The sequence below is a fragment of the Rattus rattus genome, chromosome 2, assembly GCF_011064425.1.
Source record: "Rattus rattus isolate New Zealand chromosome 2, Rrattus_CSIRO_v1, whole genome shotgun sequence".
NCBI lineage: Eukaryota > Metazoa > Chordata > Mammalia > Rodentia > Muridae > Rattus > Rattus rattus.
In genome coordinates this window covers 26,721,371-26,740,142 of record NC_046155.1, presented here as the reverse complement: position 1 = coordinate 26,740,142, position 18,772 = coordinate 26,721,371, and the positions used below count along the sequence as shown (strand labels likewise).

The window sequence follows — 18,772 nt, the reverse complement described above, 5'->3', positions numbered from 1 at the left end:
CACCAGTGTTCCATCCGAATGTATTTCACCAGGGAAGTGGATGCTAAATTCTGAATGGGATGCTGGGAAAGACCTAAGCTGTTACATGAAACTCCCTGCCTGACTGCTATACAAATGTTATTCCTACACAGTGTTCCATTTTTTCTTTTTCTTTTGGATGAAAATATACCACAATGTATTTCAGAGGATCAAAATATTTAACTGACTCCAGCTAGAGGAATCAAGTTACTCACTAGGGTCAAGTTCCTAAACGTGGGGGGAATCTGTTTTTCACATTTAGCAAAAATAATGAGTATCCTCAGGAGGGAAGAGAATCAAGCCCCCAAATAGAGCAAGTGGGGATTAGGAGAGAGGGCCTGGGGCTCTCCCGTAACAAAGCAATACTCTTCAGATTCCTTTTCCTTTCTAAATTAGATCCACCCCCCCCTTTGGTTTGGTGAGCTGCTCAAACCCTTCTAGGGGGAACTGCAGAAATCCAGACTTGGGGGAAGGGTGGCTTACTGATTGGGTTCTGAAACGTGCAGATCTTATTTTTATTATTTTCAGAAATGGCTTGCTGAGATTAGAGCAGACCATTTGTCCGTGATGCTAATAGAAGACACACTTTGTTCTGCAGGAGAACTTCTCTACGCAGCCTTTGCGGTCTCCATTTTCACACACACACACACACACACACACACACGAGAGAGAGAGAGAGAGAGAGAGAGAGAGAGAGAGAGAGAGAGAGAGAGAGAGAATGTTTGCCTTTTGTCTTGCAGTTTTGTAAAGTCTATGAGTGAGTCTCATCCAAGTTTTCGACATACTCATCACAAATAGCATCATGGCAGAAGTGTATGGCAGAGCAAAGCTGCCTACCTTGAGACTAGGACAAAAAGCAGAAGGGAAGGGAAGGGGCACATCACCTCCTTGAAGGGCATGTCCCCAGTGATATAGAGCCTTTCCACTGGGCCCCGGTTCAACCACCTCCCAGTACAAACACTCTGGGGACCGACCACAAATTTAAAAAGAGGATGGATGCTAGAGGAAATTGAAGATCTAAACTATAGATCTTATCCCACCCTTTAGTTAGTGGAGGTGGGGATTGAACCAGGACCTTGCCCATGGTAGGTTAAGTGCTCTATCCTTGAGCTACAGCCAAGTCTTAAAGAACTCCCAACCCCTCTACTTGATCTCCTACACAGGGTTCAGCTTGAGAACAGTCTACCAATTCTACGCCTGCTCCAGGCACACTTTGCGTCTTTAAGTGTTCTTGTCTGTAAGTGATGCCCTTTTCGGTGCTAAATTACAAGGATTCATCCCTCACGGGTTTATCCTCTTGCCTTAGGTTGAAAGGAAAGGAAGACAAACCAACAGACGTCCTCCTAAGCTGGGAAGAGGAGGAGTAATAGCATGAGGTCATTAACGGCTGGGACAGGGACTGGCCTCCTAGGTCTTCCGAGGTCAAAACCTTCAAAGGTTTTAACCACTGAAAAACTATCTAGTAAGAGATGAACAGGAGCAACCTGGAAACGTGCCAACCTAGGACGAAATAACCTCAAGGGCGAAACAGACCACTGCAAACTAACAGCGTCCACGTGATATCGTCCGAGGAGCCCTCAGGGCTCTCCTCCAGGGACCCCAGGCAAGCAGATCAACTGTGAAGCTTCTGGGTGTTTTTCGTTTTTTTTTTTTTTTTAAGAAAGCTGGATCTGACTTATTATAAAGACAAAATGGAAGCGTTCCATCGCTTTCCACAAAGCTACAGTGCTTCCTATGAGAACATTCAGAACCTCCTGGCCTCTCTTTCCTGTTGGTAGACACCAGCATTGGCTCTCTGGTGCTTACCAGCAACTTCTCAGTTTGGCTCCGGGAGAGTTCATCCAAAGGCGAGTGCCCAGGTGCCCAGGATTTAATGTGATCCGCACCGGCGTCGATTTCATGGCACGTCAGACTCTGAGGCAGGATGTAACCCACTACAGCAGCACAATTAACAGCAAGGGGCAACTGCGCTGAAAGTGACAGAACTTGCCAGAAGGAACACACGGAACACATTGCCAGACTGTCGTGGCTGATAAGACAGCTTTGGCTGTCTTGGGAAATTTCATCTTCTGGATGAAACTCCACCATTTGCTCACCCTCAAAAACAATTTTTTTTCCCATGACAACAAGACAATGAGCTAGTAGCTACATTTTTCTATAAATCACAATCTTTGTAAATCTTTGTGTATGCACATGTGTGTATAAATTTTTTCATATATATGTATATATTATTATTATTATTATTATTTACACACACACAGCTTTTAGCAAGGGATTTTTCTTCCTGAAGCTACAGTTGAGATATTGAATTTGGTAATGAAAATCTAAAGCCGTTTTGTGACCTGGATGATAGGGTGGTGTGGGGGTGCAGCCGGAAGGGTGTATACTAACATGGCCATGTGTATAACACTCTTTACTTCCGAAATGAGTGGCTGCTGCTTACAGACAGCAGAGAAAAGCCAGTCTGGGTATCCCAGTCCCCGTGGGGGCACTTTTAGACACCGTTGTCTCTCCTGAAAGCAGAACAGTGACCTGCCCAGTTGTCTTGCCTCCCTAGCTCCTAGCTGTGTGCCTGAGTTCGCAATCCTGGTTAGAACGCAGTGAGGGACAAGCTAACTGCATTTCGAAGACAGTGTTGTTTCCCCTGGCTGTGCTCAAACCAAGTATTTCTCAGGCTAGATGATCCAAGTTAGAACCTGGTTTCACAGCTCAGCTCTGTGTTGGGTTCTTCTAAATGGGAATTGCACTGACGGGGACAAAGGACATTTACTGAGACAGTTAACGATGCCCATGAAGTGTCTCTCCTTTCCCTCTTCTCCTGCATGTAGCAGGCGTCCCCTGAACATTAGTGGTTATTCTTCTACGTAAGCAGTAAGAACAGCAACCAAATAGTTAAAAAGACTTCTGGATTTGCAGAACAAACACAAGAGAGACTGGAGATCACTTATTGGCTTTCTTTTAAAGATATTTCTGTCATTGTTAAATGTAAGTGCACAATTTGCCTGAGTTTGTGTATGCCACATGTGTGCAGTGCCCATGGGGCCCAGAATGGGGCACTGGAATCCTTGGTGCTAGAGTTACAGGTGGTTGTAAGTTGCCACACGAATGCTGGGAACTCAACTCAGTGAGCGCTCTTAGTTGCTGAGCCGTCTTTCTAGCCCTTCATCTGCTTCACGGCTTCAAATATTCCCAGGGTCCAGAAAGAAACAAAACAAAACACATTGACGGGAAGTGTCTCGTCAGTGCTGAGGCAGATATATCAGGGTGACTCACAGCCTACAATCCAGAGGGAAATCAAACCCATCTGCTCTACCTGAGCAATGGCAGGAGGTCTGGGAGTGGGGGAAAGGACACCTCTCCAAGAAAACAAAAACCACTCAGATTTGATAAAGAGAGACTGGATGGTTAAGGCTGTCGAGGAACATGTACTCACGCTGACTCAATCACTCATCAGCTGGCAACTTGGGAGAGAACGAGTAAAGGGGCTCAAAACCATCGAATGTGATGTCCCAACTAACTTTAAGAGTAAAAGAGCTGACGTTAACCTAATAAGACCCCAAGAGGTAGGCCATACAGAAAATGAACCTAAAAACTTAAGAAAGAAAACATTTACCAGATAGGTTTGGTTTACTTCTAATTAGCCATATATGGGGGAGGGGGAAGAGGGGGCACATGGGACCGGAAGTAGCCCCAAACCTTCCAAGGAATATAAATTTTAACTTCCCACTCATTTAACAATACTACTACACTGCACCAGATGCAAAGGGTTATTAGAAAGGCTGGGCTCTCTGCACTCGGGGCCTCATGCTTCCTGGACAAAGCCTGTTTCTGACCCTGCACAACACTTCTTGACCACACTACCAGACTTTCAAAACTGCTATTTCTTTAAACTCTGAAATTCTATGGCCGGTATCTAATTTATCCATGTAATTTAGGGAATATCTCTAAATGTATATTTCCTTCTACTCACATTTCTTTATTAATGTGATATTCAAATTTCATTCTTTTATTCCCCCTTCTTCTTCTTCTTTTGGAGACAGGGTTTCACTATGTGGGCCTGGCTGGTCTGGAACAGGCAGGCAGGCCTTGAACTCACAGAGATCCACCAGCCTATTGTCTCCTGAGTGCTGGTTTGCAAGGTGTGCACTGCCGTGGCCAGTCAAAGTTCATTCTTAAATTTAGTCAACCTCTTTAAACAGTTTTTGTCCTGCTGGTTTCTGTCAACTTGACACAGCTGGAGGCATTTGGGAAGAAGGGACCTCAATTGAGAAAGTGTTCCTACCAGACTTGCCTGTGGGCTAGCCTGTGGTCTGTCTTCTTGATTGATGGGTGAAGTGGGAGGGCCCAGCTCACTGTGGGCGGAGCAAACACTGAGATGGGTAAGAGAGCAAACTAAGCAAGCCTGGGAGAAGTGTTCCTCTGTGTGGGATCCTGGGAGTCGTGAGACGAAATAAACCCTGTCCTCTCCAGGTTTCTTTTGGTTGTGGTGATTTATCACAGCAATGGGAGGAAACCCGGTTTGCGACTCTGTGGTGATACGTATGTGGGACAAACAACTGCGCAAATCGTGTCAGCCATCGGAAGGGTACACAGGACATAAGCTTGCTACACAGCAGACCCACGCTCAGCCTGCAGGCCCACTTCTCAGTGTTCTTCCTCCTTTTTGACTGAGATTGGAGCTCAGGGACCCATGTCCCCTTCATTTGCAGTAGTGTGGCCTGAGGCCGGTGTCTCCAGCACTTACCATCAAGGCGCAGGTAAAGGAAGTTCCGAAAAGCAAAGTAATCCTCCATGATGGTCATGAGTGACGTCATCTGGCAGAAAAGCAGCACGCGGTGGTTAGTCGCTCTCAATTTGGGCAGAATACGATCAAGTAGCTCAAACTTTCCTGAGGCCCGATACAGCTCGGCCCTGAACCCGAAAATGCAAAACAAGAAGGCAGTATTACTGCTGTCTTCTTGAAAGATTCAGAAGTGCTTATCGCTTTTCAGATAGAGCCCTGTACAGAGCAAACATTCAACAAGGAATTGTGGGAGGATGAGGGAAGGGACGGAGATCAGCCCGAAACCATGCGAGCATTTACTGAGGGAAAAAAGCCATCCACACAGAACCCGTAAAGGGTATGGTGTTCATGCTGTGTGGAAGGGAACCACACCCTACGATTCTTTACAGTGTGTCGTCAAGTTAACTTAGGACACTCACGATTCACTCAAATATTTATTGAGCACCTACTGAGTAGACACAACATGGGCAGGCATAAGGATAAAATGTATAGACACACACTGTGGTTGGGACTATAAGGAAATCAGCAGGTGACAGCAAGACACCCAAAGTGCACCAACACCGAGGATGCTTTCAGAAGTGACGTCTTACTGAAGCATAGCCACGCCCGTGCATTTCTGTCAGCCTGACTCCATCCTGCACCAGCCAAGTCCACCAGGTACCGCAGACTTGGTGCTCCACAAAGGTGAACACAGGTCCTATCTATGTGGCTCTTTACCAGGAAAGCTTGCCAATCACTGACTCTGTGTGTATGTGTGTGTGAGTATATGTATGTGTGTAAGTGAGTGAGTGTGTGTGAGTGTGTGTATGTGTGTGTGTGTATGTGTGTATGTGTGTGTGTGCGTATATATGTGTGTGTGTTTGTGAGTGTGAGTGAGTGTGAATGTGTATGTGAGTGTGTGTGTATATGAGTGAGTGTGTGAGTGTGTGTGTACGTGTGTGTGTTTGTGAGTGTGAGTGTGTGTGAGAGTGAGTTGTGAGTGTGTGTGTATATGAGTGAGTGTGTGTGTGTGTGAGTCAGTGTTTGTGTGAGTGAGTGAGTGAGTGAGTGTGTGTGGTCAGTGACTTCCCTGAAGAGAAATCACGTTAGTTAAAACCTGAAACGATGAGGGGAAAGACAACTAGGTGAGAAAATGAGGGCCTGTACATGGTGAGGAGACTGCAAGGAAAGAGGGAAAAAAGCATCTGCATAGGCCCCATAGAGTGCAGCCCAGCACACCTCACAAATGCCTCACAAACTAGGAACAGGAAATGGTGAGTGTAAGGGAGGGCCAGAGGGAACCCTAGGGGCAGACTGGAGAGGTGGGAAGGGAGCAGGTATCAGGGAGTCCTCTGTGGCCTGTTCTGGCTTTCAGTACAATGGGCGGACACTGCTGTGCTGTAAACAGGAGTGTGACCTTGAGTAACCTGTTCCACAGGGTTGCCATGGGCACCCTGTGAGCAGACAGGGGAGGGATAAGGTCCTGGCTTAAGGCAAGAGCATAAGGCAAAAACATGATGGAGAAGAGAGTCAATAGTGTGGTAAGGAGGAAGGATGGAGTAGTGCCTTCCTCCATGGTAAACCTTTTGATTTCAAACCAACAGGACCGTGGTGTGTCATTTTGAAATTTACTCTTAGGGTTGAAAGTGTTTGAAACAATCACCCACATATATGCACGCGGCCAACAGCAGTGAAAACTTATCACCAGGAGCAGAATGGGTGCCCTGGTGCATTTTATTCCTCACAGATCCATTTTCACGATTGTCTTCCTGTTGTCCATCCCTTACTCAGAAACTTGACCTTCAATAGCTCACCCTGTACCCCTCACCACGCTGGAGGAAGCAGGAGTGGCCTCAAGGACCAGAGGACAATTGAAGAAAGGACTAAAAGAGGCAGCTGGCCCTAATTCTGTTCCTGTGGTCCCTGCCTGCCCCTGGGATCCAACAAGGACACTTTTATCCTAATGTTTTAGTTCTCCTGCTGTGACACAACACGTTCTGTGTAGGTTAAGCTTCACTGTTTTTCTGCAGCAAGGTGTGGCTGTCTCCGTTCATGCTAACAGCAGCAGCAATAACAAAAAGTCTTAGATCATATTACAAAAACTGACTGAAAAACTGACCATTTACTTATGACAGACAAGACATTTTCCTCTGTGCATCAGAGTGTTAAATAAACATCCATAGGAAATTAGTAAGAGAAACACTTCAAGCCCAAGCCACACTTTAGGTTAGCAGTCAACTTGCTCAGCACCGAAACACTTTTAGACTAGGAAACCACTGGTAAGTCTCTTAAATGAGATCTATGGCCTTTTGAACAGACGTTTGCTCAGGGCACGCAGAAATTTATGCCACTTAAAGGACAAGGGAAGGCTGCTCTCATTTCCTTTAGCAACTTCTGTCCCTCTGCAGAGGAGCAAGCAGGGCTAAGGAGGCTGGCAGTGTGCTTGTAGGATAGAAAATGCTACAGGAAAGAGGTCAGGAAAGTTCAGTAACAATGCATCTTGAGAGAGAAAAAATAAAAGGGGGATTTACCCATTGATGACCCCATTCGAATAGCCCAGGTGTTCAGCAAAGGATTCCTTAAAAACGAGAGAAGAAAGTGATTTTAATATATAATCATTAACTTCATGGCTTCTATAGTATTATCAGGGCATTGTCAAAGCAAACTAAATGGTCCCCAAAGAGCTAAACAACCATTGTAGAGCAAATCGGACACTGGTGTCTCCAGGGTCCCACTGGAAAGATGTTCCTGGTGTTTCTTTGCTTTGGACTCCCTGATGTCAGGTTACCTCACTGACCCAACAGGACCTGAGCATGCACTGGCCAGGAGCTGAAGTGGGAACTGTTTCTGGGGATCCACACACAAACTCAGAGTCCAAGCTAAAGCCGGGGTTTAATTCAAATGGGTCACAACTGTCATTCGAGCATAAACGTAACACAGCCATGGTCACCAGTAGAAAGAAGAGCAATTATATACCATTCACGGACCCCAGTCAGGCCTCCCTGTTCTCTTTACAAATAAAGCCTTCAGTGTACTAGAACTTCAAGGCCCAACTTCCACAGTTAGAACACAGAACTCAATTACTTCACTCCTTCGTTACTGACTAAGACGAACACATACTTGGCTATTTTCCTGCTTTCCCTCTGCCCTCTTTATAGCAGAGGAGTCTACTTGAGGGGCACAGGGCAAATCACACCTCCCCTTCAGCAGCCACTGCATCCAATCACTACAGCTTTTCCTGCAGGAGAAAAGACCCTACTACACCCCCTTCACACTTCAAGGTAGTTCCAGTCCCTCAGAGCACTGGCCTGTGATTAAAATGACTCAGCCGAACAATGGACGGAACTCTGCTCCTCTTGCTAGCACCGCGCTGATGCTCTCACAGGTGCCACCCCTTACTAGATTTTTCAGCTCCCATTTCTGGCTCCAAGTCAGGAAGGGAAAAGTAAAGCCACGGGGCATATCTATACACTAGTAAGAGTAGGCACCCAACATCATTTAATATACCCGGCTTTGGGGCATGGGGATACATTCCTCTATTACCAGATATTTGGAAGGCTGAGATAGAAAAATCAACCGATCAATCAATGAGATAAATCAATGCATGTAGGCTACATAGAGAGGCCCCTGCTCAAAAGAAAACAAAGCTTTTATTTCTCAGGTTTGAGGGTCCCCAGGGAGAAGCCCAGTCTCAAAAACAGAATTGTGGAATTATTTGGTATCGATACATGGCTGTTATGGAAGACAAAACAAAACAGAGCACCGGCAAACAAATGTAGCACCTTGGATCCGTAACAGCCAAAGATTCACTGACCACCGCAGGCTCTGGTTTCTAGGAGCTTCCTCAGAACTGTTACACAAACGAACACCAGTATAATCTGTCTGCAGACATCAACCCAAAGTGCAAACTAGCAGGTGCAGGACAGCATCTGCCCAGAAACCCACCACCTCACTCTTCCTCCTGGAGGTCCAGAAACTGGGGGTGGGGGTCGGGGGAGAGCTCCCTTCTCCCCAAACAGCCCAAGCATGAAGGTAGACTGAGATGCGATTTCATCATGGCTAACCCCACAGTCTGTTACAGGTAAGAGTAATATCACACAGTGGTTTTCCGGAATAGGTGACCAGTCAACCTGCCAAGCACTTCAGCATTAGGAATTATTTCTTATGCTGCCCCACTCCCTATCCCAGCAATACCAGAAAGCACCTACCATCTAATTAATGTGATTTTTTTAAAAGGGCTACTTCTTTTGTTCTAATCTTAGTGTTGATCCAGGATGCTAGAGAAGGTCCTCAGTTAAGAGCACTGGCTGCTCTTCCAGAGAACGCAGGTTTTATTCTTAGCACCCACTGAACACCTTATACCCATCTGTATCTCCAGGTCTGGCGTACCCAATGTGAAGCACAGACACACACACAGGAAGAAACCCACACACAGAGGTTTAATTTTTTAAAAATGTGAAGGTCAATCTACCTGTCAACCTTATCATCTATTTCTCTCTCAGTACAAAGGCAGGAGATAGCTTAGAGACTCTCCCTACCCAGTCACAGTGACAAAGCGGCCCGTGACAGGATCTCACAGATGCTCAATGGATTCTCCTACATCTGCACATCTACATAGCTTACTGTGAGGACTTGTTAAAGTTCCCTTACAGTTAAGTTTTCACTTAGATCTCTAAACGCATGCCCTCCTTATCCTGGGGTCCTCTCTCAACTGTGCTGTGTAATGTTCAATGGACATGGGCTTCTGTGTCCAGACACCCAACCTATTGCACTCGGATGCTGTCATGTCTAGAGACACCAGCCCTTATGCCCGTACTCTCATCTGCATCCCCAGATGCTCTCTCTCCTCACAGACACTTGCCCCTTCATCCATCCCAGAGGTGGGGTTACTATTGCTATGAAGAAACAATGTGGCTGATACCAACTTGGGGAACAGAGAAAGTTGGCTTACATGTTCTGAATCATCCACTGAGGGAACCTGAGGCAGGAATTCGGGCAGGGAGGGAAACTGGCAGCAAGAACTGAGGCAGAGGCTGTGGATGGGTGCTGCTCACCAGCTTGCTCCTCGTGGCTTTATCAACCTGTTTTCTTACTGTATCCAGGACCACTAGCCCAGGAATGTCCCCATATACAGTAGGCTGGACCCTCTCCTAGCAATCATTAATTAAGGAAATGTTCTACAGGCTTGCCTATAACCAGACATCCAAGAGTCACTTTCTCAGTTGGGTTCCTTCCTCTCAGATGGCTACAGTTTGTGACAGACTGTCATAAAAGTGGCCAGCACAGCCTTAACGTACTCATCTAGCAATCAGGTGTTCCTGTGTCTGTGGATACTTTCTCAGAATGTCCGGCTATTCTTCCTTCTATCATACCCTCCCTTAGGTCCATGTTTTCTTCCTGCATGTTTTCCCTGTGTGCGACTGCTATCCCAAGATCTGAGGATGCTATTCCTAGAATAATGGATGTGCTTTTACACCCATAAATACTGTTCTCTGTCCACAGATGTTCTCCCTGTATCTAAAGATGATCTCCTACGCACAAGAATGCTACCCCCTATGATCAAAGGTGCTCTCCTAACGCATTTGGATGTTCTCTCCTTGTCCATAGATGTTCTGTGTCTATGGGTGGTCCCCTATGTTCTTGGATGATCTCCCTATGTCTGTGGATACTGCCCCTATACCCACAGATGCTCTCCTTATGTCCTTGGATATTGTCTCTGTATCCAAAAATGCTTTCTCTCATATCCACAGACACTCGACCATCTCTGTGAGGACCCTCTTCTCTATTTTGGATTTTTTCCCGTGTGTGTGTGTGTGTGTGTGTGTGTGTGTGTGTGTGTGTGTGTGTGTGTTTTGTTTCCTAAGGACTTGAGGGCCATAGTGGTGTCAGGCCTCACTAGCTCAGCCTGCTGAGATGGGCCTCTAATATAGGAAGGGATGGTAAGAAAGTATTAACTGATCAGACATGCATGGCTACCAAAGTAAATCGGGGTGGGGTCAGGGTACTTAAAGCTAATAAGAGTTCAACTCATTTGGTGCTGTAATTCAGCTTTAGTTTTCTGGAAGGTTCTGTCGACTGTTTAAACAGAGAAGAGCCTTGCACTGTCTTTCTTCTTTGCCATTTCTCCTGCTATTTTGTAGTAGGCAGTGGCCCATGTGGTCCTGCAGACGGGAAGGCATTCCTGGGCCTCTGCTCAAGCCAGCTGCCCCACAAGAGTGAGCCTGGTCAAGGCAGGGATCTTATTCTCATGGAACAAACAGGAGAGAAGACACCCTGTGGTCTGAAAACAGGATTCTAGAGACCTAAGTGTCAGGACAATGTTAACAATCTGCATCATCACGAGGGAAACCAGGCAGGAAAAAAAAAAAAATCAATCTATGTCATAGGCTAATGCCAGCATCTCTGACAAGGACAGTGTTTCAAGAACATCTTTCTCTTTCATTTCTATAAGCACATTATTTAAGTATTTCTCCCAGCCCTTCTGAGGAAGCTGGTTGCACATGTCATTATCTTCAATTTCAGAGCTCCCACAGTAACAAGGTAATTCACAGCATTTACCCAAATCCACATAATGAGCCCATGCTTCCAACATTTCCTCGCTACTCTCAACTCTTAGTTATACAATTCCAGATGCTCAGGCAGTCAGTGCCAAAGCGAATCCACACCCAGGAAACAGGTCTGTTAACTCTGCCTGAAAAGCCAGGACCATACCAGCTGGACATCTCCACACACGCTTTCCACACAGTGGGCGCATGCCTTGCTGACTAGCACACTAAGGCTGGAAGGGCGCACTACAGACTCACCTCTATGTGCTGAAACATATATGGGTGGTTGCATATCTTTCGCAGCTGCATGATAGTGTTCATAAGCGTCTTGGCACCTCCTTTCCCCTGAGCAAAGAGTGCAAGGAAGAACTAATTACTCATGGAGCGAGTATTTCCAATTTTTTAAAACTAGGCTTCAACGGTGTAGCTTCCTGGTGGAGTTTATGCACAGCTTGTGAAAGGCCTGAGCACGAGTCAAGTACTGAAGGAAGAGAAGAGAGGAGAGGGGAGGAGAGGAGAGGAAGGGAGGGGAGGAGAGGAGAGCGGGAGAGGGGAGAGGAGGGGAGAGGAGGGGAGGGGAGAAAAAGGAAAGAAAGGAAAAGAAGAAAAGAGAGAGACAGAGACAGAGAGACAGACTGAAAGAAAGAACACAGGGTCCTATGTCTTTTTAGCACCTTCACCCCCCGAGGCCCAGAGTTCCAGTTGCTATTTAGTCTTTTCTGAGTCAGATATAACATCGTCCTTGTGATTAACTTAGCCTACAAGAAAGCAATTCTTACAAAATTACATCAAGCTGATAGCTTGATATCGCATCTGTCTTTAGGATTCTAGCAGATAATATATAAAAGGTGCTACAGAGAGAAACTGGGCTTTAAAACATCCTAAAGCATCACACAGTGCTGCCCTCTCCTCGCAGAGCTACCAAGAACACTGTTAAAGTTTTGGTAACAGAAACATTATCGGGGGCACAGACCCCCAATGTAGTTAACAGAGTAATGACGGCGCTGGCAGCTCCTGTAGTCACCTCAAAGGTGGTGTTTTGCAGGGGCAAGGGCCCACGCACAGGAAGGCTTCCTGGAAATGCTCAAGCCACAGCCGTGAGAAGAGGACAAGTCACACTGCAGTGCCTGGGTCTCCTGGCTTTCTAAGCGTACCTTCTTATCCTTCTCAGACCCGTCTGTGAGGAGGATGCCCTTGGCCTGCATATGACGGTACAGGATCTTCTGCAGAGCGGACATATCACACTTGATCACATACTCAACCTGGGGACAGAGAGCAGAATACAGATAAGTACACAACAGGAGGGCTGTCCAAAGACGGCATAGGAGGCGGGGCTACTGTGGCCAGTCCTGGAAGCACAGATGGGGTAGCTGTTTCCCCTTCCTGGATTCATGAGATGGGATAGGGCCATAGAGCAGACCAGAGTCCTCCAGGTCAAAAGCACCATGATGAGGGTGAGACCCTTAAAAGCCTGCATGTAGAAGGCTCGTGATTTCCTATCATTTCTTGATCTAATATTTGAGAAAGTGGCTTGCCAATTGTGCTATCCAAAAATGTTCATTACAGTGTATGTTAGGTGTAATATTTCTCCTGCTTCTCGGTCCTGTATACATTCATATGAACTGAACAGTAACAGGAAAGCTGGTGACTACCCTTGCTCCTCCGACTTTCTTTGTAAAACATCTCTAAATGGCTACATGCGGCTACCCCAGCACATCTTACAGTAAGATTTATAACAAACCCAGGTTGACTGCGATTAATCTCTACTCTCGAGAAATGATAGGACACACCACTGTGAAGACATGAGATTAAAAAGAATTAACTCACAGCAGGACACAACTTCCACAACCTCATGGCAGGACAGGCCCCACCTCCTGTGTGTCCAGTTAAGAAAAGACAAAGTCCATCTTATAACACTTAATGGGGATTCACACACCCCCAGCTTATAACGCACTTTCGAGCCTTCAGCCTGCTGGGAGTGCAGAAGACAGACTTATTTTACATTGCCATTTTTCCTTAGTCCCAAGGATACAAATGTGCAAAATTCAAAGTAAATGCCAGACTGCCACCTGGATATCTAAGAATGTGATTAAAGGAAATCAGCCAATTGCCCGGGATGTGATCATCTGCTTAAAAAGCGATGAGGCTGTTTTCAGCTCCGAGGGCCAGAGGGAGGAGGTCACGGATGAAGAGAAGGTGAATATTCATTTGGCTGCAACTTTTAAAAGGAGCCGGAGGCCTTACTGTCTCTTCACACGAGGCAATTACAGGAAGGCTGGGTTTTTTGCATGGATGTTACCTATACAGGACTGGTTAGTAGCCTTCCAGGACTGAGAGGAAACACCAATCTTTAAATGTAACGGATCAGTACATGCTTAACAGTCTCTTTGCTTTGCCCATCTGACCATGTCTCCTCTTTATTCTCCTTATGTAGTGGGATTTTCCTGAGGTAGACCTGACCCAGATTATATATATTTGATATATATAGTATGACATTTTCCCCTAAACATTCGCTGGCAAAGAATTACCACTATCCTGGTTTTTCAAGAGCTCTCAACTCGCAACGAGAAATTTGACTTTGGGAAGAAAAAGGTTAAGTTTAAACTTTAGCAGGTTTAATAACAGTGGCATCAAGGGTCAATATTTAGGCTCTACGTCAAATGCTTGGTGTGCTTTTTCTCATTTAAGCCCCACAAACCCTGCATAACATGGTCACATTTAGTTTCCTTACTTCATAGGCAAAGAATCTGAGCGTCCAGGGGGTTAATCTCCTTCCAGACTCAGCCTAAGGATGACCAAGGAGACTGGTTCACAAGCTCAGCCTGACATTCACCTTTGCCTCTTGTCACCTCCCTACTGGCCCGTTCATACTTCCCAGCGTATAGAAGACAAGACTGCTACTTTTTAAAGGTGTGTCAGGAGACTGAAGATCCAGGGACAAAGACAGAGCCTGCACTTTCTGTCCGTCAGTCAGCCATTTCTAAAGGCTTGAGGTGAAGTTCAGGAAGAAAGAGGCCACCTGATGATACACGCAAACAGGATGCCAAGCATCTGGAAAGAGGGGAGACCCTCTAGAGCTACTACCCTTCCTGATGCTGTGACTGCTTAACAGTTCCTCGTGTGTGGTGTCCGCCAGTCACAAAATCATTTCACTGCTACTTCATAACTGTAAGTTTGCTACTGTTACGAATCATAATGCCGATTTTGAATACTGAAAGATGAATTTAGATCATGGGTTCGACGATTCCAATCAACAGGCCTTGGCTTAGTTGATTCTGAGCCCAGGTCGAGGTAGAACGTCAAGGTGGGAGAATTGAATGGAAGAGGAAGCTATTTCCTTATGGGGTCCGGAAAGCATGGAAGGGGAGGGGTAGGATCAATATAATCTGATGTGTGATCCCCAAAGGGATCGAGACTCACAGGTTGAGAACCACTGCTCTCAAGGGTTACAGAGTTGCTCTGGAGTGAAGACAAACAAGGCCTCCCCCTTTACTTCAATAAGGAGTTGGTGAGATCCAGCGACCAAATCTGTTGCTACAAGCTCCACAAGTGCATCTTACCTTCGCTCCTGAGGAGTCTCTAACAATGGCAGGGGATTTGTTCGCCCCTGTACTTTTCTCCGAGCTTAGGTCGTCTGTAATATTAGGGATCCTTTCTAAAGTCTAGTGTGCCCCCAAGATCTCCTAGGATCAGTGAGATGATACAGTGGAGAAAGATGCTTGCCTCCAAGCCTGAGGACTTGAAGACAATCCCTGAGAGCCACATAGTAGGAGAGAACCAACTTCCTGACCTCCACATGCACCATGACATGTGTGGACACAGTTCCAACATAGCACATGCACATGAGTATGCACACGTGTGAACCAAGTAAATAACTGCAATTTTTTAATTCCCCTAAGAGCCCTAATAACAGAGAACAACTTTCTCCCCCATGTCCCTCAAAGAAAATGGCCCTGGACCTTGTCTTATGACACGGATCCTCTTTCCAACGCATGCCTATAGATTTTTCCTAAGCATCACTATATACATATAGTAATAGTAACATCTCTAGATATGAGTTGAGGCCCATAGCATAGTGGGACAACCTCAGAGACAGATGCTTTATGGCCTTATATAATGGTGACAGTGTGGTGATGCCTAGTACTTTTTATCCGTTCCATCCTGAGGATTCCATGTGTAGCCAATGAAGACCCCCGTGAGGCACACAGAAGAAACTGCATGGCTTTCCTCTCATTGTCCTGTGCTCACACTGTCCCACATTCCCACCTCTGTTCGCTGGCAGATTCTCTTCGATCCTCTGGGTTCCAAGGATATTAGCCTAGTTAAGAATCAGATCAAGATTGGGGATACAACTCAGTTAGAGCAGATGCCGAGCATGTGAGCAGCCCTGACTTCAATCCCCAACACTTTGAACCAAGACATCAGATCATATGAAATCTACCTTTGCAGACACAAGGATTCTGCAGTTACAACATGCAGAATGTGAACACACAGGCAAGTGAGAATGGCTGGACACTGAGAGGCTCTAGTGGGAGGACTCAACCCAAGCTTCCCCTCTGACCCCCAGGCATAGAATGACCTTGTAACAGCCACGCATACTCCCTAGTATCAGGGTCACCTTGCAGGTTACAGATCTATAGAGCTTACTCTTTTTATTTTAAGAGAAATATAAATATACATAGTTGCCCTAGCCTCACTCTGCACTCAAGGGGGTTATAATTGAGCACCTTCTGTATACCCTGCTGCTATACCCATGTATGAACACTGGAGGCCCCTTCCTTAGAACATTTTGTTGGTTGGGTGAGGTTGCCTCCCACTGCCACACCAGTACTTGGTGTGAACAGATCTCATGTCAAAGGTCAAGTCTGTCTACCACTCACGTCATACCTTCCATTCTGGGGTAGTATGTTTAACCTGCTCTGAGTGTGAGGAAATACACAGAGGAACCAACTGAGAGTTACACTCAGGGAAATGCGACACAGTAAAGAATCCTAATAGCTGCGCCATTCTCAACTGGGTTGGCGCTAAGCTCACCCTTCCCAAATGCAATGGCATCCTAGTAAGGCAGGTATGTGAGAGTTCCTCCAAACACAGAGGTGGTACACAGAGTGAAATTGGTGACTTCTGCTAAGAGATGTTTCCTGCTAAGAGGGAGTCTTGACAGCCACCGGGACCGTGTTTATTCAAGTTCTAAGGACAAATGAGGCACTGACTTCATGCATCTGATACTGATACCCAAGAATCCTGTGTCAGCGAATGTTCTAATCAATCCCCGCAAGCAGGTGAATATATCGGTTACATGGTCTGAGGATTCCTGCCCGCCACTTGATTCAGTAGAGCCTGAGCTTTCTTCAGAGCTCCTGCCTGTGGATTTTTCTTCATTCCAAATTTTCATTACGGAAGGATAGATCGTTGAAACAATGTGGGCCAGTGTGTAGCAGTCCCACATAGTGAACAGAGATTTTTCAGCAAACAATTCCACTTACAAAGGTCTTGGGTCCTGGAACCCGTGATATGAGAGAAGAATGATCGTAATAATTAATTCTATTGAGCATTCTCAGTTTTATATAACGAGTACACAAGTTTTCCATCTAAGCAAAGCTCTTTCCTGTGTTCTACCGAAATTATGTATTTAAAAAAATCAGGATTGATATTAGATGCTCCAAGCTCTTGTTAAGTGCAGACACTGTGAGAATGCATATGCATGCATACATATATGCAGCAGGCACAGGCTACACATGCATGGAGATGTCACTGTACACACAGCCAACCACATTATTGGTTCTTAAGATTATGAATTCACAACTTCAATGGGAGCTCAATCAAAAAACTAAAGTTTCATGTAGTTGAAGTTGCCTTATATAATCCTCTTTCTATGAACTAGCATTCTTTCCTGGATGTAAGAAATGGGCTTTGGGCAAACGATGGGGGCACAGTATATCTCCTGCTCACTAGGCATTCCATTAGCCTACTGAGAGCTGGCTTTCCTGGGCAGCAGAGGTGCCTGTAGTATAGGCCAAGAGTATGCAAAGATGCTCACCAATATTCAGTATCAAGCCAATGGAATTAAAGATGCAACTTCATACCTACTAAAATAACCGAAACCTGGAAACAAACAGTATTGACACTAAAAACACACCGGGCAACACAGAGCGTGGATGAGCATGAGGAAGAACGGGAATACTCATATCTTGTTGCCACTAAGACTACACAGCGTTTGGAAAGGTGCAGAGAACACTGAGATCACATAAGATTTTATAAGACCCTTATAATCCACTCCTTAATCAAAACACTCAGTGATCATACTGCTGGCTGTTCACTCAAGTAAAATAAAAACATGTCACACAAAAGCTTGGATCCAGATCCCCACAGCAGCTCTACTCAGACTGTCAGGGTCTGGAGAGATGGCTCAGCAGGTAGGACCATTTGTAGCTCTCATAGAGGCTACACATTAGCTCCCAGGACCCACATTGCTTACAAACATAGAACTCCAGCTCCAGAAAGTCTAGAACACTCTTCTCGCATAGGTGTACACAGACACAGACACACACACACACACACACACACACACACACACACACACACACACACTCACCTTAAACACACAAGCAACCCAATGTCCTTCAACAAAACCGAACTCACTGTTTAACCTTGGGTAACTTTCTGGATGGCTTACACACATTACGCAGACTGAAGAGAACCCAGATGCAAACAGTAACTCATTCCAATTTCAGTCAGCTGGCATTCCCTGGGGATGCCGAACAGCTCAGAGGTCACAGGAGGCTTAGCAAGGGGTGTGAAGACAGAGGACATGGCAGCATTGCACTCCGAGTACAGAGGAGTACAGGCCTAGCTGTGCAGAAGAGAACAGGTCAGGTGAGGGAACAGAGTGTGGTTTGGTCCTGAACCCAGTGAAGTAGACATTTGTTAGGCCCACAGAACTGTAAACTCAAGGGAGCATGGTTCTGTACAGCAATCTTACCAGATGTAAATGGAAATTAAGATTAAAATGCACTTTCCTGATTCTTCAGGAAAACATTTGAAAATAAAATACTACAGATGGATTTAGTTTGTTTTTTTTTTTTTTCTGTCAACAGCTATGAATCTTTTACGGTGTCTCTTACTCAGGCCACGTCAGATGTACATAGCTTGTACTCATACGCAGCAGGTAGTAAAAAAAGACCCTTCGCCCCCAAGGATGACAGTTAAATTTCCAACTTTGCCCACATTAAAAAAGTATGAATGAGGTAATGAAAATAGAGAATAGATATTGATCAGCATAGATACTGATTGGGACAAGTCAACAAAAGCCAAACATACGCCCTAGATAGGGAAGAAAGAAGGCGGTGGAAAACACAGTAAAGGTCAGAGAACAGTGAGAAGAGGTTTTAAGTGGACCAGAGAGTAGAGCTTCAGTCAACAACGGAAGCAGTGGAATAAATTCACA

At 45.7% G+C, this 18,772-nt stretch overlaps 1 protein-coding gene across 1 annotated transcript in view; it reads right to left on the bottom strand.

The window, feature by feature from the left end:
- Positions 1 to 18,772, bottom strand: part of Smarca2 (SWI/SNF related, matrix associated, actin dependent regulator of chromatin, subfamily a, member 2) — a 149,014-nt gene that overhangs the window by 70,743 nt on the left and 59,499 nt on the right. The window contains 4 exon segments of the mRNA XM_032891750.1: positions 4,763 to 4,929; positions 7,312 to 7,358; positions 11,584 to 11,670; positions 12,480 to 12,587. Coding sequence (XP_032747641.1) covers positions 4,763 to 4,929; positions 7,312 to 7,358; positions 11,584 to 11,670; positions 12,480 to 12,587 — 409 coding nt within the window.